Source organism: Gymnodraco acuticeps, unplaced genomic scaffold (genome assembly GCF_902827175.1).
Source record: "Gymnodraco acuticeps unplaced genomic scaffold, fGymAcu1.1, whole genome shotgun sequence".
In the NCBI taxonomy this organism is placed as follows: domain Eukaryota; kingdom Metazoa; phylum Chordata; class Actinopteri; order Perciformes; family Bathydraconidae; genus Gymnodraco; species Gymnodraco acuticeps.
The window spans coordinates 77,096-99,674 of record NW_022990164.1 but is presented as its reverse complement, the minus strand read 5'-3'; the positions used below and the strand labels follow the sequence as shown (position 1 = coordinate 99,674).

The following is a 22,579-nucleotide window of genomic DNA, read 5'->3' as shown; positions in this document are numbered from 1 at the left end:
GCACTTTTGAAACAGGAAGTGAAATAGAGGGATATGAGACATGGCTAGAATGGGGGATCTGTTTGTTATTTTGAGCAAAACACTTCATGGACATGTTTTTTATATATCTGAGACCTATGCTATTGACAAAAAATAGCATGATAGGTCCACTTTAAGTTAAACGAACATCAAGTAATTACACATACAAGGTTAATTGTCGACTTAGGACAAAAAAGCTTAAACTCAAAGTCAACCTTTTAGCTTTTTTCAGGAGATTTCCACCATTTTCACTCATCTTTAAGACAACAAAGTCATGAAAGTGTAAACTGATCCATCTCCGTTATTAGCATCTATATCTTCCCAACTGAAGGTTCTGGAAAACCGAGAAATAGAGAAGATGTCCAACTAATTCAAAAGGTGAAAGCTGGTGAACCTTTTATTGTTAGTTGAAGAAAAGGCTCAGAAAAAAACATGTTTTCTTAGTTTTATTACAGAATTAGATCCAAAAACAAGAAAAACATCCAACAGTTCAGTGGGTACTGTTTCCTAGAACAGTAACAGAAAGAAATGCTTGTTTTTTTGGACTTTAACTCTTGGAGAGAGGTGACTCATTCTGCCATGATCGTTGTAGTTCACATGGAGTGTGGTGCTAAAATCTTCTAATAGTGACAACAAAAACAGATCAGCTTATAATTGTAAAATTAACCACAGAAATGACTCTTCTCACAATCTACTTAACACCAAATCCTTCAATCTTTGTGAAGAAAACCATAAAAGGTGAAATATGGGTGGATTGCTATACGTTTTATTACAATTAAACAAAAATAAAACTCAAAACAAAATAACAGTTTAGCCGATGAGATGAGTTCATTAAGGCATTTCCCTTCTTTTAACAAAAATTACTAATTCATGCCTGTCTGCTATTTTTACACACACACACACACACACACACACACACACACACACACACACACACACACACACACACACACACACACACACACACACACACACACACACACACACAAATCTTAAGGCATTTAATAAGTCTCCCAAACAAACTCTTTAAGACACATCGTAATATTTGTCATTCTTTTACTCAGCATGTAGGATTAGAGGTAAAGTAACATACATGTGGTAATAAATTAGGATCAACTAGAATAATTATTTTCACTTTGTGAAACATTTTTAAGTTTCAAAGTCAACATATATGAGAACACACGTTTGTTTCTGAGTCTCTGAAGTTATTTGAAGGTAGTCGTGGTTAAATAGCTGTACAGAAGATTAAATGTGATTGTCACTTTCAAATCACAAGATCAAACAAATATAATTAACTATTTTCCCGTAAACAAGTTCTTACATCAGTCATCACGACATTAGAAATGGACGGAAATTATTCGTTTTTCAGTTTGGCGGTAAAATATATTTTTCTGATTGTCAACAAAAGATATGTTGAATATATATTTTATTCTTTATTACTGTCCTGCTGCAGTAACTCTTCACGTAAGCACCAAATGTGTATTATTGCTCCAGTGCCTGCAGTGTTTCAGGTCCTTTGACTTTTTTTGTAATGACCTGTGCTCAGAGGATAAGGAAACACTCTTTGCATGATGACTCTGTGTCAATGCCCCTTCAACAAATACATGTTTTATCTAAAAGCATACATCACAATTCATGTGTTGTTAAAGTTCGATATGATTTGCTTACACTCTGCATTAACACACATAATGACAATATACAGCAGATGTCCTGTTATTTCCTTGAATGTAAAAAAATGCTGCAAATAGTAGCTTTAGCAGCGTTTTCTACTGAGTGGTTTCTTTTTCAGGTTTCAGGTTTCACGTGCTCTCTCACTGCACTGCACAGGATCCGCTGGGCAGGAAGTCCTGAACGTACACCGCCACGGCCTTGGTGAGGTAGGTCATGCTGCCGAAACGACCACTGGGGGCGCTGTCGTACAGCAGCCGGCACACTCCTGTGGACGGGTCTCGCTCCAGGATGTGCTCCTCTGCTCCCAGGTCCTTCTGCAGGGCGAGGAAAGAACGACATGCTGTCTTTAGTGGATTGCATTCAATATTTCACCTCCTCCTTTCCCTCACTCGTGTCCCTTCCTTGCGTCTTAGCTCTGCCTCCGTAAGACGCGAGCGAGAGACGCGAGGACAGAGGAGTCCTCAGGTATTAATTGGGACGTCCTTGTTCACTCCTGCGTCACCATAAACATGTGTACATTAACAACACAATATGTATTATTTTCGGTCCTGTATTTGTTTTTCCAGCTCTAACATTTCATTTAAGTTATAATTATAATCAAAACATTATTATTGAATGTGTAAGTATATTTTGCACACTTTAATGTTTTTATAGAGTATGATCTCCTCATTCGTTTAAGAGATGTAATATATTTTACTCTTAATGAAGCACTTTAAACATTTAATGACTCCTCCTTTAACGGTAAGATCAGCTGCAGTGAGCAGACGGCTGTGAAGGTGGGGGCGGGGCTCTGATGCGCGAGTAGTGAAAACACTTCCACGTAGTCTGCTCTCATGTATCCTCCCTTTCGTCTCCTCCCTCACCCCTTCCTCGACTCCTCCGTGTGCATTTCAGCAATTCGGACGTCCGTCAAAATGGCGTGTCTTGATCGATTTCCGGGTCAGGTCCGGGAGGAGGGGAAGAGAGGAGTCGAGGAGGGACATTGAGATGAACCTTGTGATGGTTGAAAAGGCTCCTAACTGAGGGAAATGACCCTTAGGTACATAAGTGGCAAGGCAAACATTAACAGCATTAAGACATCATGCAGCGGAATCACATTATAAAATGGCAATTTAACAGTAATTAAAAAGCAAAGAGAATAAAATGAACATAAAACAAGCTAATATAGAGTAAGACAGATATAAATACAACAATAAAAGTTACAGTGTAAGATATGAATAGTTCAATCAAAAGCCTTCAGCCTGGATTTAAAAATAGTAAGAGTTGCAACCGACGTTTTTGGGAGTTTATTCCAGATATTTGGAGCATAATAACCGAACGCTGCTTCTTCACCCGTCCCAGAAGACCTGAGAGTTCTGGTTGGTTCAAGTGGCAGCCATGATAAGCTGTTAAAACATCTTAGATTGTAAGGAAAGGAGTTTCAAAGCCTTCCTTTCCTATCTCCTTCAGCATAATGGCGCCGTGTCTTTGGCTCCTCTCCAACTCTGCCTTTCTTTTCGTATTATTTCAGTGTTTGTTTACTTCTTCGTCGTGTGCTTTTCGATTTTATTTGTATTTACTTGCACTATTTTATCTGTCTGTAAATATGTACACATGACAATAAAAGCCTTGAGTCTTGATAAGACGCACTGGATGTATGTGGTGTTGACGTCCCGCTCACCTGATCCTTGTAGAACATGTCGTTGGCCAGGTGCACGATCTTCTCCACGTGGATGATGGATCCGATGCTGGGGATGTCCACGTCGGCCAGCATGGTGAGAACCAAGATGGCTTCCACCAGCAGCTGCCGGTACTCGGGCTGAGGGACGCGGTTCAACACCGTCTCCACGTGCACCGAGAACTTGATCTCTCCTGGTGTCATCTGGAGGAAGGAGGTCAGAAGAGAAAGACAAAGGCATGCTAAATAACAGCTGTGGGTAAGGGGGGATGGATGTAGCTTCAGAGTAGAACACATGTAAGAAGTCGTCATAGTGATGTTTTTTGTGGACAGTTTTCATGTGGATCTCTTACCTCTCTGGTGGTTGAAGAAGGAAGGACAAAGCCCTCTATGGACAAACCGTGGCACTAGAAGACAATGTTTTTTTAAGGTTATTCATTTATGCACAGAAGGTTTTCACTATATCAATCCCTCAAGACACTGTTCCTCTATGAAATGCTACAAAAAACGCCGGAAAGGCTATTACTCGCACACTTTTCACATTTAATAGTTATTTTATTGTAATTTTCATAATATGTTGTTGTAGTAGTTTGCCATCACTATTGAATTAATATAATTGTTTTGTATATGTAATCTTGTGTTCTCTATAACATTGTGAAATGTAAAATTATTTAGGTGAAGGCTTCAAGTACATTCTTGATCGGTTATGTTTTTGTATTATTTAATTGTGCAACACTAACACAACAATGAGATGTGTAGGATGAGCCAATGGGTCGAATCAGACCTAGAAACAAATAATAAATAGTGTTTAAAGCTCACTTTCTGCAGGATCCTCCAGACTTTCTGGTAGAATCCGACGGGCACTCGGTTCAGCGCTCCGTCCAGACGCCTCCTGCGCAGCCATTGGCCGTGCCTGGTATCCTTGGCAACCGGTATGCATTCCGGAATGTCCAGGGATTCAATGGAGGGCAGCCTGTACCTCTGATCAGAGACACGACAACAAAGAGAGAAGTTAGTTAAAGATGTGTTTTATTGTGGAAGAGCGGCGCCCTCTTCCCGGTTTTAAACGCACACATCCACAATAATGATGTTGGCTGCAGAGACGACTTTAAAATATCTGATAAATAGACAAATGTTTACCCCAGATTCAAAGTTTTCTATGTCCATTGACTGAGATCGTATTCCCTGAGATGAATAAAAGAAACAAAAAGGAGGGGTAAGAAACAATAAGATGCATTGAAATGTAAAACACAACACATTGATGAGTGAAAACAACAACAACAACGATGACAACAACACAACCGCACAGCCAGCGGACTCCTGCTTCCTGCTTCGCTAAATTAAAGCATGCATGGATGATGGGAAATGATTAAAATGAGGTTAGAAAAAACAAGAGATGAGTAAATTAACGAATGAACTGTCAATAAAGTTCGGCAAAAAAAAATTAAAACTCCATCACCTTGAAACAGAAAATTAAAAAAGCACTAGTGTGTTTTTTTAGTAAATTCCAATAAATAAATACAAATATTTAAATGAATACATTATTATTATTACAGCCAAAAGAAAAAAAAGCCAATAAACCAATTACTTGATCAACAGAAAATTATAATAAATACATTAAATATATATAGTTTTTTATATTTAATATATTGGCTGCAGAAAACACCATTTGTGAATATTTCTTAGTCTCATTTAAAATAAAATAAAAGTCAGCAGATTATGAAGACAATCATCAGTTGCAGCTCCACTTACAATTATTAATAATTATCCAGCACGAAATATTAGCAGCCACAAAGTAGCGTAGTGTTAATGGCTCGTATGATCTGCTGCATGGCTTTTAGTCTCACAAGAATTAAATCCAAATAAATCGAGTTTAAATGTCGATACTGGTGTCACCTTGCGAGAGAAGGAGAGTGACGGGTCGAGCTGAAATGGAAAAGAAATCCACTCTGCGTTACAAACGTCCAAAAAACATGATTTACCTAAAACCAAGAACAGTATTGAACCGAATACATAACAATATTTATTGTGTAAATTCGTATACTAAGTTATGTATACCATCACCTTAAAACTGTCCAATACATCTTCTATGTTCCTGAATCACATTTACACTTACAGTATTTAACATAATGTTTAAATAACTGATGTCTTAAAAAGTAACTTGGTATGTCTTAAATGTCCGGTTAGGATGTATTAGAACGAAATCTAAAATGAAAATTGTAAATAAGCCATCTGTATGTCTTATATGTCTTAAATGATATGATGAATTGGAAATGGGGGACCCTGATGTAAACAAGACGAAAGTCTTTCTCTGGTCTGCATCCCCTTAACAATTGTATGTTTTGAGCTGTACTGTACTGTACCCAATATACAAGCTGTTAATAAACTTTTCAATCAATCAATCAACACACGTCATGCGCCGTGTGGCATTGACACAGCTAAGGTGATAAATAGTCTTTGCTTTCATATAATATCAGTTTTAATTCAATCAGCAACAAATATTTTCATGTAATAATTCCGCAGTTGTACTGTGTCCATTCAATAATATGTAAGGTCATCTCAATTTAGATTGATGTTATATGACTTCAGCAGATGACACCCTGCTTTTATTTCTGGTCCTGGAAATATTTTAAGTAGAATATTTAATTCATATGTTGTAAGATTCAAGTTTAACAACACATGAAAATCACACATGGATGTACTTAAACATTAGTGATAAGAGAGAGCTTTGTGGTTTACCTTGATGTTCATACTATATTTATTGGAACCAGTTTGTATTAACAAAGATAAAACTAGAATGATTCCAGAAGTATAACCAAACCCAAAGATCATTAGAAAGTGATATGGGAAATATTGACTTGGTAATGTTTTGACTTTTGTGAATGAATGTGAATGAGGTTACTTTATAATATCTTACAGAAATGTAACCAGAAGACATGTCACTTTTATAATACACACATTAATCTTTATTATTTTAAATGTTGAAACCATCGACACAAGCAGAAACAGGTTGATGTTGAAACATGTCCTGAGAGCCAGAGAGCAGACTGAGAGCAGTGTGAGAGAGAAAGCAGAGTCCCAGTGAGTCAGCTCAGGACTGGGAACACTGGTCTCTCCTCAGTGTCTCTGAGAGCGGAGTCTGGGAGCCCTGGGTGGCCTCACAGGTCACAGAGACCACCTTCCTCCACTGGTCTGCAGAGAGCCTCAGGGTGCTGCTCCAGCTGTAGTGGGCGTCCTTCTCCAGCACCCCGGGGCTCCTGCTCTCCTCCCAGCTGCTGCTGCCGTCCACCTTCCAGGCCAGACTCCAGTCTGAGGGGAAGCCCTTGTTGGCCAGGCACATGAGCGTGGCCTTCCCCTGCTGCAGCTCTTCTGTGGAGGGGGGCAGCACCGTCAGGGTGGGCTGGACATCACCTAGGAGACACCAATCAGATTAGAGGACAGGGAGCACACAGCTATTGATCTACCAGCAGACACTGGGACACCTTTACAGTGAGAGCGCTTCTCCTTTAAGGAGTTTCTGTCAGATGTTGGTTCTGCTCCATCAGTCTCTCACTCACACATTGTTTCACTTCCCTTTAAGAAGCCTCTCATGCAAATCAGCACGGAGACACTTCATACAGAATCACCTGAAATATGTCTCACTGGAAATAAAGTACAACATTAGGACACATTTTAAATAGTTGTGGTCTAAATCATCCAAAACCTGAACTCTACAAACCATCATTAAACTATTTAGTGGATAAATGAACAAATACGGGAAATGAAACAATCAATTGAGCTTAATGTGAATCTCAATAATTACCCAGTTTTACAAACTTTAAAATAATGTCTGAAGGAATTCAACACATCTTTTTAAATATCCATCGTTATCTTTACTCTGTTCAACCGTATTTAAAAACTGTATTCGTAATTTATTTGAAAACAGACGGGAGAATCGAGAACAAATGAAGAACAAGTGAATGAAACATTAGCAGTTTCATCATTTCACATCTGAAGCTGTTTAAATGACAGCATGTTGGGAATGTATAAAGACATTTCAGGAAAAGCTGCTCCGACTTAGGCTCAATGATGAAGAGGAATAAAGACATGAATACTAATACTATCTAAACAGTACAATTAAAATAATATATATCTATCTCTCAAACATTCTAACACAGAATTTAAACGTCATCATATTTAGTTTTTGTGCAGAAACTTACTTCCAACATCCAGTCTGGTTCCTCCACCGAACGTGTTCCACAGTGATACAAAGTCATTGAGCCGCCGTACAAAAACCTCTCGCTGTAGAGAGACACGGCTCTCTGACTTTGACACAAACAAACTCACCAAACACATCCACGGTTTACCCACTTTATATAATAACTGCTTCCAATGTTTGAAACAGATTCACAAACTATGGAGAAGTATAGAATCTTTTTTAATGAGCTGTTATACATTTAAAAAGCAAAATACTCATATTGAATGAAGTACATGTAATGACGTTATTTCTTAAGAAGAACTCTCTAATCGATCGGGCAAAAAGTAAATCATTGTCATTTGATAAAGCTTTATTTTAGATTGTTGTGGAGGAAGAGAGCTTTGATTCGAGTGGGAGTGAATTATAGGACAGTTTTAAATATTCTTTGGAAAGAACAAGTGAGCCCTGACCCAGTCCGGGCGGCAGTGCCCTTGAGCAGGGCACCGGACCCCCAAGTGTTCCCTGGCACATGCTCCTGTGCACCTATGTACTTGTAAGGTGTGTAAAGAACACAGAGTGGAAACTGAATGCTCCCCCAGGGGGGGTCCATCTTCTTTCTCTTCTTCTTCGTGATCAATAATCCAGGTCCCTGTTGGAGTCAGTCAGAGCATTTCCATAGAGAGACACTTTGCATCAGCAGCACCATGCTCCAGTGCTCTGGGACACTTTATAGTCCTGAGAGTTGAGCACTGGATGACTGACAGCTGTCCTTCATGACAACAGAAGCCACAGGAATCCTCCTCATCAAGAACATGACTTTGATCTGCGTCCTCATCTGGACTCTCCTCTGCTGCTGCTTCACAGGTAAAGTCCAGAGAATCAAACTCCTCTCCTCTGTGAACGTCCGTCCCTCTGAAATGAAGCGGACAAAACCATGACGCTGCTTTCTGTCTTTGTCTCTCCTCAGAGTCCAGAGGCCAGGTCACAGTGACTCAGTCTGGAGCAGTGAGCTCTGCTCCGGGACGCTCCGTCTCCATCACATGTACGACCAGTCAGAAGGTTTATAATTCGAACCGTTTAGCCTGGTACCAACAGAGAGATGGAGGAACTCCTAAACTGCTCATTAAGTATACTAGCACTCGAGAAACAGGGATTTCAGAGCGTTTTACAGGCAGTGGATCAAACTCTGACTTCACTCTGACCATCAGTGGAGTCCAGACTGATGATGCAGCAGTTTACTACTGTCAGAGTTTCCATGTCATCAACAGACAGTATGTGTTCACACAGTGAAAAAGCGTCGTACAAAAACCTCCCTCAGTCAGACTGAACAGGAACTGAACTGACTGCTGCAGCTGGAAGCTACTGCAGAGACTGATACACTTCACTGAGCACACACACACACACACACACACACACACACACACACACACACACACACACACACACACACACACACACACACACACACACACACACACACACACACACACACACACACACACACACACACACACACACACACACACACACACACACACACACACACACAAGGCCACTGGCCACGACAATATCCCCTCCAAATTCCTCAGAGACACAGCAACCGCCATCTCACCAGTCATAGCTCACATAATTAACCTCTCCATAAAACAGGGAAAAGTACCCAAAGACTTCAAAATTGCAAGAGTAACCCCCCTGCACAAAAAGGGCAGCAAATTGGACCCAGGCAACTACCGCCCTGTCTCTATACTTACCTCCATCTCGAAAGTCATGGAAAAAATAGTATATGAACAGGTCGAAAAGTACCTCGCGGAAAAGAAACTAATCTATGAATTTCAATCTGGCTTTAGAACATCCCACTCCACTGACACATGCCTTCTTTATTTGAGCGACCACATCAAACAAGAGGTGGACGAGGGCAAGTACTGCGGCATGGTGATGCTGGACCTACAAAAGGCTTTCGACACTGTCAATCACCCCATTCTGATTGACCGGCTAAAAGCAATTGGTTTTGATAGACTATCGGTGAGCTGGATGCATTCCTACCTGGAGGGGAGAGAACAGATGGTGGAGGTAAACGGTACTCTGCCCCCCCCCCTCCCAGTGAGCTGTGGTGTTCCACAAGGAAGCATATTAGGTCCGTTACTGTTCCTAATTTATGTAAATGACATGTCATCAGCATGTGACTGCAACTTGTTCCTGTTCGCGGACGACTCAGCCCTGCTGGTCTCTGACAGGAGCAGATTGCAGGTTGAAAAAACCCTCAGCTCCGAGCTCGGCAGAATCTGCACCTGGCTCGCCGATAATAAATTATCATTACACCTGGGTAAAACAGAGTCCATTCTCTTCGGTTCGAAACATAATCTCAGCAAATCCGACGACTTCTCAGTTGCAGTGGGCGACATTATTGTCACAAGTAAGAAGGAAATTACATACCTAGGATCTATTCTTGAGGCAAACCTCTCCTGTGACAAAATGGCATCCAATGTAATAAAAAAAGTTAATCAAAGAACTAGATTCCTATACCGGATCTCCTCTCTGGTAAACAATAACACCCTGAAAACTCTGGCAGGAGCACTCATTCAAGGGTACTATGACTATGCTTGCACGTCATGGTACCATAGCACCTCCAAGGCGCTAAAAATAAAACTTCAAACATCGCAAAATAAACTGGTCAGACTACTGCTTGACCTTTCATCTAGAACCCACCTCACCTCTGCCCACTTTGACAACCTAGGATGGCTTAGAGTAGACGACAGAGTACAGCTACTTGCAATGGGCCTGGTCTACAAGATCCACTACACCTCTATGGTACCCATGTACATGTCAAAATTCTTCCCAAAGGTCAAGGAATACCATGATCATAACACCAGAGGGAGCTCCACAAATCATGTGAAACCCAGATTTGGCACAAAAAAGGGGGAATACACGTTTCGCAATTATGCCACATCAAGGTGGAACGCTCTTCCCACAACTGTAAAGGAAGGTAAAACTATACTTACCTTCAAAACCTCTCTTAAAGAGCACCTTCGGGGGAGAGCATTGCAGAACTGGCCCCGGTAATGGTACAAATCTCAACCTGTCGTTCAATGGACAGCTCCCCCCCCCATCTATGTATATACTCGCATTTTAGACTCTGTTACTAACTGTATATCTGTAGACTTGGTATGTCTTAAATGTCCGGTTAGGATGTATTAGAACGAAATCTAAAATGTAAATTGTAAATAAGCCATCTGTATGTCAAATATGTCTTATATGTCTTAAATGATATGATGAATTGGAAATGGGGGACCCTGATGTAAACAAGACGAAAGTCTTTCTCTGGTCTGCATCCCCTTAACAATTGTATGTTTTGAGCTGTACTGTACTGTACCCAATATACAAGCTGTTAATAAACTTTTCAATCAATCAACACACGTCATGCGCCGTGTGGCATTGACACAGCTAAGGTGATAAATAGTCTTTGCTTTCATATAATATCAGTTTTAATTCAATCAGCAAAAGATCTTTTCATTTAATAATTCCTCAGTTGTACTGTGTCCATTCAATAATATTTAAGGTCATCTCAATTTAGATTGATGTTATATGACTTCAGCAGATGACACCCTGCTTTTATTTCTGGCCCTGAAAATATTTTAAGTAGAATATTTAATTCATATGTTGTAAGATTAAAGTTTAACAACACATGAAAATCACACATGGATGTACTTAAACATTAGTGATAAGAGAGAGCTTTGTGGTTTACCTTGATGTTCATACTATATTTATTGGAACCAGTTTGTATTAACAAAGATAAAACTAGAACGATTCCAGAAGTATAACCAAACCCAAAGATCATTAGAAAGTGATATGGGAAATATTGACTTGGCAATGTTTTGACTTTTGTGAATGAATGTGAATGAGTTTACTTTATAATATCTTACAGAAATGTAATCAGAAGACATGTCACTTTTATAATACACACATTGATCTTTATTATTTTAAATGTTGAAACCATCGACACAAGCAGAAACAGGTTGATGTTGAAACATGTCCTGAGAGCCAGAGAGCAGACTGAGAGCAGAGTGAGAGAGAAAGCAGAGTCCCAGTGAGTCAGCTCAGGACTGGGAACACTGGTCTCTCCTCAGTGTCTCTGAGAGCGGAGTCTGGGAGCCCTGGGTGGCCTCACAGGTCACAGAGACCACCTTCCTCCACTGATCTGCAGAGAGCCTCAGGGTGCTGCTCCAGCTGTAGTGGGTGTCCTTCTCCAGCACCCCGGGGCTCCTGCTCTCCTCCCAGCTGCTGCTGCCGTCCACCTTCCAGGCCAGACTCCAGTCTGAGGGGAAGCCCTTGTTGGCCAGGCACATGAGCGTGGCCTTCCCCTGCTGCAGCTCTTCTGTGGAGGGGGGCAGCACCGTCAGGGTGGGCTGGACATCACCTAGGAGACACCAATCAGATTAGAGGACAGGGAGCACACAGCTATCGATCAACCAGCAGACACTGGGACACCTTTACTGTGAGAGCGCTTCTCCTTTAAGGAGTTTCTGTGAGATGTTGGTTCTGCTCCATCAGTCTCTCACTCACACATTGTTTCACTTCCCTTCAAGAAGCCTCTCATGCAAATCAGCACGGAGACACTTCATACAGAATCACCTGAAATATGTCTCACTGGAAATAAAGTACAACATTAGGACACATTTTAAATAGTTGTGGTCTAAATCATCCAAAACCTGAACTCTACAAACCATCATTAAACTATTTAGTGGATAAATGAACAAATACGGGAAATGAAACAATCAATTGAGCTTAATGTGAATCTCAATAATTACCCAGTTTTACAAACTTTAAAATAATGTCTGAAGGAATTCAACACATTTTTTTTAAATATCCATCGTTATCTTTACTCTGTTCAACCGTATTTAAAAACTGTATTCGTAATTTATTTGAAAACAGACGGGAGAATCGAGAACAAATGAAGAACAAGTGAATGAAACATTAGCAGTTTCATCATTTCACATCTGAAGCTGTTTAAATGACAGCATGTTGGGAATGTATAAAGACATTTCAGGAAAAGCTGCTCCGACTTAGGCTCAATGATGAAGAGGAATAAAGACATGAATACTAATACTATCTAAACATTACAATTAAAATAATATATATCTATCTCTCAAACATTCTAACACATAATTTAAACGTCATCATATTTAGTTTTTGTGCAGAAACTTACTTCCAACATCCAGTCTGGTTCCTCCACCAAAAGTCCACCACAGTGATACAAAGTCATTGAGCCGCCGTACAAAAACCTCTCGCTGTAGAGAGACACGGCTCTCTGACTTTGACTCACTGAACTAAACCTACCAGCCCTCAAGATGCTACTTCACCATTAAAGGTGGACATAATGATTTATTCTCTGTTCAATGTTTAACTCTCAGAAAACATTTAAACGTCTTTTGCTGGAGTAAAGTGAGCCTCTTAGTTCAACGTATTTATAAAAGTATGGATACAATAACATGGAGAGGCAACTATTTCTCCTAGTAAGCTGAATAACAAGTACAACGAAAGAGAAATTGCTCGTATAAATTAACATTTGACTTACTTCCAACATCCAGTCTGGTTCCTCCACCGAACGTGTACCACAGTGATACAAAGTCATTGAGCCGCCGTACAAAAACCTCTCACTGTAGAGAGACACGGCTCTCTGACTTTGACACAAACAAACTCACCAAACACATCCACGGTTTACCCACTTTATAAAACAACTGCTTCCAATGTTTGAAACAGATTAACAAACTATGGAGAAGTATTGAATCTGTTTTAATGAGCTGTTATACATTTAAAAAGCAAAATACTCATATTGAATGAAGTACATGTAATGACGTTATTTCTTAAGAAGAACTCTCTAATCAATCGGGCAAAATGTAAATCATTGTCATTTGATAAAGCTTTATTTTAGATTGTTGTGGAGGAAGAGAGTATTGATTCGAATGGGAGTGAATTATAGGACAGTTTTAAATGTTCTTTGGAAAGAACAAGTGAGCCCTGACCCAGTCCGGGCGGCAGTGCCCTTGAGCAGGGCACCGGACCCCCAAGTGCTCCCTGGCACATGCTCCTGTGCACCTATGTACTTGTAAGGTGTGTAAAGAACACAGAGTGGAAACTGAATGCTCCCCCAGGGGAGGTCCATCTTCTTTCTCTTCTTCTTCGTGATCAATAATCCAGGTCCCTGTTGGAGTCAGTCAGAGCATTTCCATAGAGAGACACTTTGCATCAGCAGCACCATGCTCCAGTGCTCTGGGACACTTTATAGTCCTGAGAGTTGAGCACTGGATGACTGACAGCTGTCCTTCATGACAACAGAAGCCACAGGAATCCTCCTCATCAAGAACATGACTTTGATCTGCGTCCTCATCTGGACTCTCCTCTGCTGCTGCTTCACAGGTAAAGTCCAGAGAATCAAACTCCTCTCCTCTGTGAACATCCGTCCCTCTGAAATGAAGCGGACAAAACCATGACGCTGCTTTCTGTCTTTGTCTCTCCTCAGAGTCCAGAGGCCAGGTCACAGTGACTCAGTCTGGAGCAGTGAGCTCTGCTCCGGGACGCTCCGTCTCCATCACATGTACGACCAGTCAGAAGGTTTATGGACATAGCACTGACAAACACCGTTTAGCCTGGTACCAACAGAGAGATGGAGGAACTCCTAAACTGCTCATTTACGATGCTAGCACTCGAGCATCAGGGATTTCAGAGCGTTTTACAGGCAGTGGATCAAACTCTGACTTCACTCTGACCATCAGTGGAGTCCAGACTGATGATGCAGCAGTTTACTACTGTCAGAGTTTCCATTTCCCCAACAGTCAGTATGTGTTCACACAGTGAAAAAGCGTCGTACAAAAACCTCCCTCAGTCAGACTGAACAGGAACTGAACTGACTGCTGCAGCTGGAAGCTACTGCAGAGACTGATACACTTCACTGAGGAGACACACACACACACACACACACACACACACACACACACACACACACACACACACACACACACACACACACACACACACACACACACACACACACACACACACACACACTCACTCACACACACACTGTGTACTTTTTGATTAATACTCAGTAAAACTCCCGTCCTCAGTACAATAATTCCTGTATTGTATATGAACTATGAATTATTGTACTCAGGACAGGAGTTTAACGAAGTATTACTCAAAAAGTACAGAGTAAAAATACTTGATTGTACTTGTGCTAATAGTCCAAGTAGTACTGAGTCCAACTGTATCAATTTCATGTAGAACTTATGGTAACAAATCATTTTATCCCTCAACAAATATAGCAAAATACATGAATGATTGTACTCAGGAGTTTGACAGGGCATTACTCAAAACGTACACAGTAAAAGTACTTCATTGTATTTGTGGTAGTAGTTTAACAAGTACTGAGTCCAACAGTACCAATTTTATTAAGAATATATAGCTAAAAATCATTTTATCACTCATCAAATATAGCAGACGTGGCTTGAATTTGTTCTCAGGAGGGGACTTTGACAGAGAATAACTGAAAAAGTACACAGTAAAAGTAGTTCACTTTATTGTTGGTAGCAGTCAAACAAGTAGCCTACTGAGTCCAACAGTGTCCATTTTATTAAGAACTTATGGTAATACATTTTTTAATCGCAAATATAGCACAAAAACATGCATTATTGTACTCTTGTATTGCGTCAGTGCCGCTTCTCGGCCGATTACCGTAAAGGCGCTATTAATCGCGCACTCAAAAATGAAGAGCTGCTGATTTGACCAAGCAAACGCGAGAGACGGCTGAGTTGACCGCAGTGTTCCCCTGCACTCCGACAGCACTGAGCCCTACATCGAGATTAAGATTAAACACATTTATTTCATTTGGGAACACACACATATACCTTTGGAGTTGGACAGATGTGTGTAAATTACTGTTCATGGTAATTTGAAAACAAATGCCGGTGTCGGACATACACAAACACACCGAACACACACACACACACACACACACACACACACACACACACACACACACACACACACACACACACACACACACACACACACACACACACGAGCTGAGCAGTGCACAAACACACACGTCATGCGCCGTGTGGCATTGACACAGCTAAGGTGATAAATAGTCTTTGTTTTCATATAATATCAGTTTTAATTCAATCAGCAAAAAATATTTTCATTTAATAATTCCTCAGTTGTACTGTGTCCATTCAATAATATTTAAGGTCATCTCAATTTAGATTGATGTTATATGACTTCAGCAGATGACACCCTGCTTTTATTTCTGGTCCTGAAAATATTTTTAACTAGAATATTTAATTCATATGTTGTAAGATTCAAGTTTAACAACACATGAAAATCACACATGGATGTAAGGCAAGGCAAGGCAAGGCAAGTTTATTTATATAGCACTTTTCAACACAAGGCAATTCAAAGTGCTTTACAAAAAATGAAAGAGATTAAGAAAATGGCATTTAAAATCAGTCATTAAAAAGAAAAGCTAATAAAATAAACATTAAAAGAAAAAAGTACATGGATAAAAGTTACAGTGCAGTCTAAGATATGAATAGTTCAATTAAAAGCAGCGACAAAAAGAAAAGTCTTCAGCCTGGATTTAAAAGTAGTAAGAGTTGCAGCGGACCTGCAGGTTTCTGGGAGTTTGTTCCAGATATTTGGAGCATAATAACTGAACGCTGCTTCTCCATGTTTAGTTCTGACTCTGGGGACAGAAAGCTGACCAGTCCCTGAAGACCTGAGAGATCTGGATGGTTCATAATTTAGCAGGAGGTCAGAAATGTATTTTGGGCCTAAACCATTCAGTGCTTTATAAACCAGCAGCAGTATTTTGAAATCTATTCTTTGACACACAGGAAGCCAGTGTAAAGACTTCAGAACTGGAGTGATGTGATCCACTTTCTTAGTGTTAGTGAGGACTCGAGCAGCAGCGTTCTGAATCAGCTGCAGCTTCCTAATAGATTTTTTAGTGAGACCTGTGAAGACACCATTGCAGTAGTCCAGTCTACTGAAGATAAAAGCATGGACAAGTTTTTCCAAATCCTGCTGTGACATTAGTCTTTTAATCCTAGATATATTCTTTAGGTGATAGTAGGCTGATTTAGTAACAGTTTTAATGTGACTGTTGAAACTCAGGTCAGAGTCCATGACTACACCTAGAGTTCTGGCTTTATCTGTTGTTTTGAACATTGCAGACTGAAGCTCAGCGCTAACTTTTATACGTTCTGCCTTGGCTCCAAAAACCATTACCTCAGTTTTATCTTTGTTTAATTGGAGAAAGTTCTGACACATCCAGTCATTGATTTGTTCAATGCACTTACTCAGTGTTTGAATTGGAGCATAGTCTCCTGGTGAAATTGTTACGTAAATTTGTGTGTCATCTGCATAGCTATGGTAACTTATTTTGTTGTTCTTCATTATCTGAGCCAGTGGTAGCATGTAGATGTTAAAGAGAAGAGGCCCCAAGATGGAGCCTTGAGGAACCCCACATGTCATATTTGTCAACTCAGATGTGTATTTACCTATAGAAACAAAGTTGTTTCTGTCCTTTAAGTAGGATTCAAACCAATTCAGAACTGTTTCCGAAAGTCCCACCCAGTTCTCCAGTCGGTCTAGTAATATGCTGTGGTAAACAGTGTCAAACGCAGCTCTGAGATCTAATAATACTAACACTGAAGTTCTGCCACTGTCTGTGTTTAAGTGGATGTCATTAAAGACCTTTACAAGAGCAGTCTCAGTGCTGTGGTTTGGACGAAAGCCTGACTGGAACACATCAAAACAGTTATTTAAATGCAAGAAATTACTCAACTGTTGAAAAACAACTTTTTCAATGATTTTACCTAGAAATGGGAGGTTTGATATGTACTTAAACATTAGTGATAAGAGAGAGCTTTGTGGTTTACCTTGATGTTCATACTATATTTATTGGAACCAATTTGTATTAACAAAGATAAAACTAGAGCGATTCCAGAAGTATAACCAAACCCAAAGACCATTAGAAAGTAATATGGGAAATATTGACTTGGTAATGTTTTGACTTTTGTGAATGAATGTAAATAAGGTTACTTTATAATATCTTACAGAAATGTAATCAGAAGACATGTCACTTTTATAATACACACATTAATCTTTATTATTTTAAATGTTGAAACCATCGACACAAGCAGAAACAGGTTGATGTTGAAACATGTCCTGAGAGCCAGAGAGCAGACTGAGAGCAGTGTGAGAGAGAAAGCAGAGTCCCAGTGAGTCAGCTCAGGACTGGGAACACTGGTCTCTCCTCAGTGTCTCTGAGAGCGGAGTCTGGGAGCCCTGGGTGGCCTCACAGGTCACAGAGACCACCTTCCTCCACTGGTCTGCAGAGAGCCTCAGGGTGCTGCTCCAGCTGTAGTGGGTGTCCTTCTCCAGCACCCCGGGGCTCCTGCTCTCCTCCCAGCTGCTGCTGCCGTCCACCTTCCAGGCCAGACTCCAGTCTGAGGGGAAGCCCTTGTTGGCCAGGCACATGAGCGTGGCCTTCCCCTGCTGCAGCTCTTCTGTGGAGGGGGGCAGCACCGTCAGGGTGGGCTGGACATCACCTAGGAGACACCAATCAGATTAGAGGACAGGGAGCACACAGCTATCGATCTACCAGCAGACACTGGGACACCTTTACTGTGAGAGCGCTTCTCCTTTAAGGAGTTTCTGTCAGATGTTGGTTCTGCTCCATCAGTCTCTCACTCACACATTGTTTCACTTCCCTTCAAGAAGCCTCTCATGCAAATCAGCACGGAGACACTTCATACAGAATCACCTGAAATATGTCACACTGGAAATAAAGTACAACATTAGGACACATTTTAAATAGTTGTGGTCTAAATCATCCAAAACCTGAACTCTACAAACCATAATTAAACTATTTAGTGGATAAATGAACAAATACGGGAAATGAAACAATCAATTGAGCTTAATGTGAATCTCAATAATTACTCAGTTTTACAAACTTTAAAATAATGTCTGAAGGAATTCAACACATTTTTAAATATCCATCGTTATCTTTACTCTGTTCAACCGTATTTAAAAACTGTATTCGTAATTTATTTGAAAACAGACGGGAGAATCGAGAACAAATGAAGAACAAGTGAATGAAACATTAGCAGTTTCATCATTTCACATCTGAAGCTGTTTAAATGACAGCATGTTGGGAATGTATAAAGACATTTCAGGAAAAGCTGCTCCGACTTAGGCTCAATGATGAAGAGGAATAAAGACATGAATACTAATACTATCTAAACATTACAATTAAAATAATATATATCTATCTCTCAAACATTCTAACACAGAATTTAAACGTCATCATATTTAGTTTTTGTGCAGAAACTTACTTCCAACATCCAGTCTGGTTCCTCCACCAAAAGTCCACCACAGTGATACAAAGTCATTGAGCCGCCGTACAAAAACCTCTCGCTGTAGAGAGACACGGCTCTCTGACTTTGACTCACTGAACTAAACCTACCAGCCCTCAAGATGCTACTTCACCATTAAAGGTGGACATAATGATTTATTCTCTGTTCAATGTTTAACTCTCAGGAAAACATTTAAACGTCTTTTGCTGGAGTAAAGTTAGCCTCTTAGTTCAACGTATTTATAAAAGTATGGATACAATAACATGGAGAGGCAACTATTTCTCCTAGTTCCTACTATTTCTCCTGGTTCCTCCACCGAACGTGTACCACAGTGATACAAAGTCATTGAGCCGCCGTACAAAAACCTCTCACTGTAGAGAGACACGGCTCTCTGACTTTGACACAAACAAACTCACCAAACACATCCACGGTTTACCCACTTTATATAATAACTGCTTCCAATGTTTGAAACAGATTCACAAACTATGGAGAAGTGTTGAATCTTTTTTTATGAGCTGTTATACATTTAAAAAGCAAAATACTCATATTGAATGAAGTACATGTAATGACGTTATTTCTTAAGAAGAACTCTCTAATCAATCGGGCAAAATGTAAATCATTGTCATTTGATAAAGCTTTATTTTAGATTGTTGTGGAGGAAGAGAGCTTTGATTCGAGTGGGAGTGAATTATAGGACAGTTTTAAATGTTCTTTGGAAAGAATAAGTGAGCCCTGACCCAGTCCGGGCGGCAGTGCCCTTGAGCAGGGCACCGGACCCCCAAGTGCTCCCTGGCACATGCTCCTGTGCACCTATGTACTTGTAAGGTGTGTAAAGAACACAGAGTGGAAACTGAATGCTCCCCCAGGGGAGGTCCATCTTCTTTCTCTTCTTCTTCGTGATCAATAATCCAGGTCCCTGTTGGAGTCAGTCAGAGCATTTCCATAGAGAGACACTTTGCATCAGCAGCACCATGCTCCAGTGCTCTGGGACACTTTATAGTCCTGAGAGTTGAGCACTGGATGACTGACAGCTGTCCTTCATGACAACAGAAGCCACAGGAATCCTCCTCATCAAGAACATGACTTTAATCTGCGTCCTCATCTGGACTCTCCTCTGCTGCTGCTTCACAGGTGAAGTCCAGAGAATCAAACTCCTCTCCTCTGTGAACATCCGTCCCTCTGAAATGAAGCGGACAAAACCATGACGCTGCTTTCTGTCTTTGTCTCTCCTCAGAGTCCAGAGGCCAGGTCACAGTGACTCAGTCTGGAGCAGTGAGCTCTGCTCCGGGACGCTCCGTCTCCATCACATGTACGACCAGTCAGAATATTTATAATGTGAACTCTTTAGCCTGGTACCAACAGAGAGATGGAGGAACTCCTAAACTGCTCATTAAGCAAACTACTAGTCGAGCATCAGGGATTTCAGAGCGTTTTACAGGCAGTGGATCAAACTCTGACTTCACTCTGACCATCAGTGGAGTCCAGACTGATGATGCAGCAGTTTACTACTGTCAGAGTTTCCATGTCATCAACAGTCAGTATGTGTTCACACAGTGAAAAAGCGTCGTACAAAAACCTCCCTCAGTCAGACTGAACAGGAACTGAACTGACTGCTGCAGCTGGAAGCTACTGCAGAGACTGATACACTTCACTGAGGATACACACACACACACACACACACACACACACACACACACACACACACACACACACACACACACACACACACACACACACACACACACACACACACACACACACACACACACACACACACACACACACACACACACACACACACACACACACACACACACACACACACACACTCACACACACACTCTGACAAGCTGCCATGCTTCCCTCCTCCTCTATTTCTACCAAAAGCATCTGAAAACTGAAATACTAAAGCTTTAGGAAGAGAGATCAGAGTCTCTTCTCAGAGTAACACAACTGTAAAAGTATCTTCAGTGTAGAGAGACACGGCTCTCTGACTTTGACTCAAACAAACTCACCAAACACATCCACAGTTTACTCAGTTTATTCAGTGCTTGAATTGGGCCGGTACTCACCGGTACGCAGAACCGGGACTTCTGATTTTTTCCCATCTGCGTCCCGTTACTTCTTACTGTGTACCGGCACCTCATGACGCATCTAGGTACGCTGTGCATATTTGTTGTGTTTATGCTCAGTTGCAACTCCCACCCAGTAGGTGGCTCTATAGACTGCGATAGACTAGAGCAGGGGGGGGGGGCAGACAAACAGGCATTAACATCTATAGGGCAATTATGAGGGCAACACTGGATTACGGGTGTATAAAATATGCAGCAGCAGCAAAAACGTCATTACTAAAAATGGATAGATTACAATATAAAGCGTTACGGTTGTGTATAGGAGCAATTAAGTCAACCCCTATTAATGCAATACTAGTTGAAGCAGGAGAGACTCCATTGGAGCTAAGAAGAGAGAACATTGCTATTGCTTATTGGGTCAGGTTAAAAGGAAGTGGGGAAGGAAATATCACAAACAAAACATTACAGGATTGCTGGGAATATTCCAAGTTCCAGGGGCGTGGGTTTGGATGGACAAGTAAAGGAAAAGTAAGGACATACAACATGCAGGATTTAGAGTTTTCACCATCAAATCCATTTAGCAGTGTTCCCCCATGGCTTTTTCCAATAGTAAATATAGATAAGAGTATTGTAGAAAAGAAAAGAGAGTGGCAAATAAATGAAGTAGGTGTAGTGCCGAGAGAAGGGAGTCGGAGGCGGTGCATCGAAGGTGGAAAGTTGCTTTTATTGAGCAGCAGAGAACCACATGTTGCCGGCTTGAAGTCTGGGAAGAGAAGGGAAGAAGAGAAAGGAGGGCACACAGTAGGTACACAGGAGGTACAGTCAACATGTGTGTCCGTGCGGAACAATACCCCCAACCTGTAGTTCCATGAGTGAATTATGATAAACAGTGATCACTACACAAGCCCCCACAGAATTCAAACATGGACATAATCCTCGCGACCAGGAGGAAGCACCACAGGGGCCGAGGAGGGTGGGGCCGCAGGCGAGGGCCAGGCCATGGAACGGGCCGTCAGAAGGAGGCCGCAGGAGAGGGCAGGGGCCCAACGAGGGCGAGGGCACCCCCACCGGGGGTTGGGGGGCGGGCCACGGAACGGGCCGTCATAAGGGTGCCGCAGGGGGCCGTGGTAGGCATCGTGGCGAATGAAGAAAACATCCGCCAGCCGTAGAAAGCTGGGTCGCGGTGCGACGTGGGGACGGGCGTCAATATCCCGGTGGCATCACAGGCTCTGCCCTTGCATGGTTCAGGTCCTACCTGACAGACCGTAGCTTCTCAGTGCAGCTAGGTGCCTTCTCCTCTGCTAAAGCCCCTCTTACCTGTGGGGTTCCCCAAGGCTCTATCCTGGGCCCCATCCTCTTTTTACTGTACATACACTGGCCCTAGGTTCAATTCTCACTAAAAACAATATTCCCTTCCACTGCTACGCAGCCGATGTACAGATCTATCTGCCTCTCAAAGCAAATGTCAAACTCTCACTACAGCAGTTGATGGACTGCTTGATAGAGATAAAATCCTGGCTGAGCAAATACTTCCTTAACCTCAACGAGAGCAGGACTGAGGTCATCTTTT

General features: G+C 41.4%; 1 protein-coding gene and 6 gene segments (V, D, J or C); 3 read left to right on the top strand and 4 right to left on the bottom strand.

Moving 5' to 3' along the window:
- Positions 1-973: 973 nt before the first annotated feature.
- On the bottom strand, positions 974-5,333 carry LOC117547011 (phosphorylase b kinase regulatory subunit alpha, skeletal muscle isoform-like). Its single transcript, XM_034217469.1, has 6 exons — positions 5,243-5,333; positions 4,487-4,531; positions 4,166-4,327; positions 3,700-3,753; positions 3,350-3,550; positions 974-2,003 (listed from the first exon to the last, which is right to left on the bottom strand). Exons 2-6 carry the CDS (start codon positions 4,511-4,513, stop codon positions 1,830-1,832), a joined length of 618 nt encoding a protein of 205 aa, XP_034073360.1. The 5' UTR covers positions 4,514-4,531; positions 5,243-5,333; the 3' UTR covers positions 974-1,829.
- Positions 5,334-6,285: 952 nt separating this feature from the next.
- Positions 6,286-7,681, bottom strand: LOC117547031. The segment is given in 2 exon segments: positions 6,286-6,757; positions 7,546-7,681. Coding segments are annotated over 2 exon segments (456 nt in total).
- Positions 7,682-8,296: 615 nt separating this feature from the next.
- On the top strand, positions 8,297-8,813 carry LOC117547030. The segment is given in 2 exon segments: positions 8,297-8,387; positions 8,491-8,813. Coding segments are annotated over 2 exon segments (414 nt in total).
- Positions 8,814-11,465: 2,652 nt separating this feature from the next.
- LOC117547029 lies at positions 11,466-13,231 on the bottom strand. The segment is given in 3 exon segments: positions 11,466-11,937; positions 13,096-13,171; positions 13,223-13,231. Coding segments are annotated over 3 exon segments (405 nt in total).
- A 555-nt stretch (positions 13,232-13,786) lies between these two features.
- LOC117547012 lies at positions 13,787-14,392 on the top strand. The segment is given in 2 exon segments: positions 13,787-13,937; positions 14,041-14,392. Coding segments are annotated over 2 exon segments (426 nt in total).
- Positions 14,393-17,658: 3,266 nt separating this feature from the next.
- On the bottom strand, positions 17,659-19,272 carry LOC117547014. The segment is given in 3 exon segments: positions 17,659-18,130; positions 18,917-18,943; positions 19,254-19,272. A coding segment is annotated over 1 exon segment (249 nt).
- A 676-nt stretch (positions 19,273-19,948) lies between these two features.
- Positions 19,949-20,516, top strand: LOC117547013. The segment is given in 2 exon segments: positions 19,949-20,068; positions 20,172-20,516. Coding segments are annotated over 2 exon segments (414 nt in total).
- Positions 20,517-22,579: the final 2,063 nt, after the last annotated feature.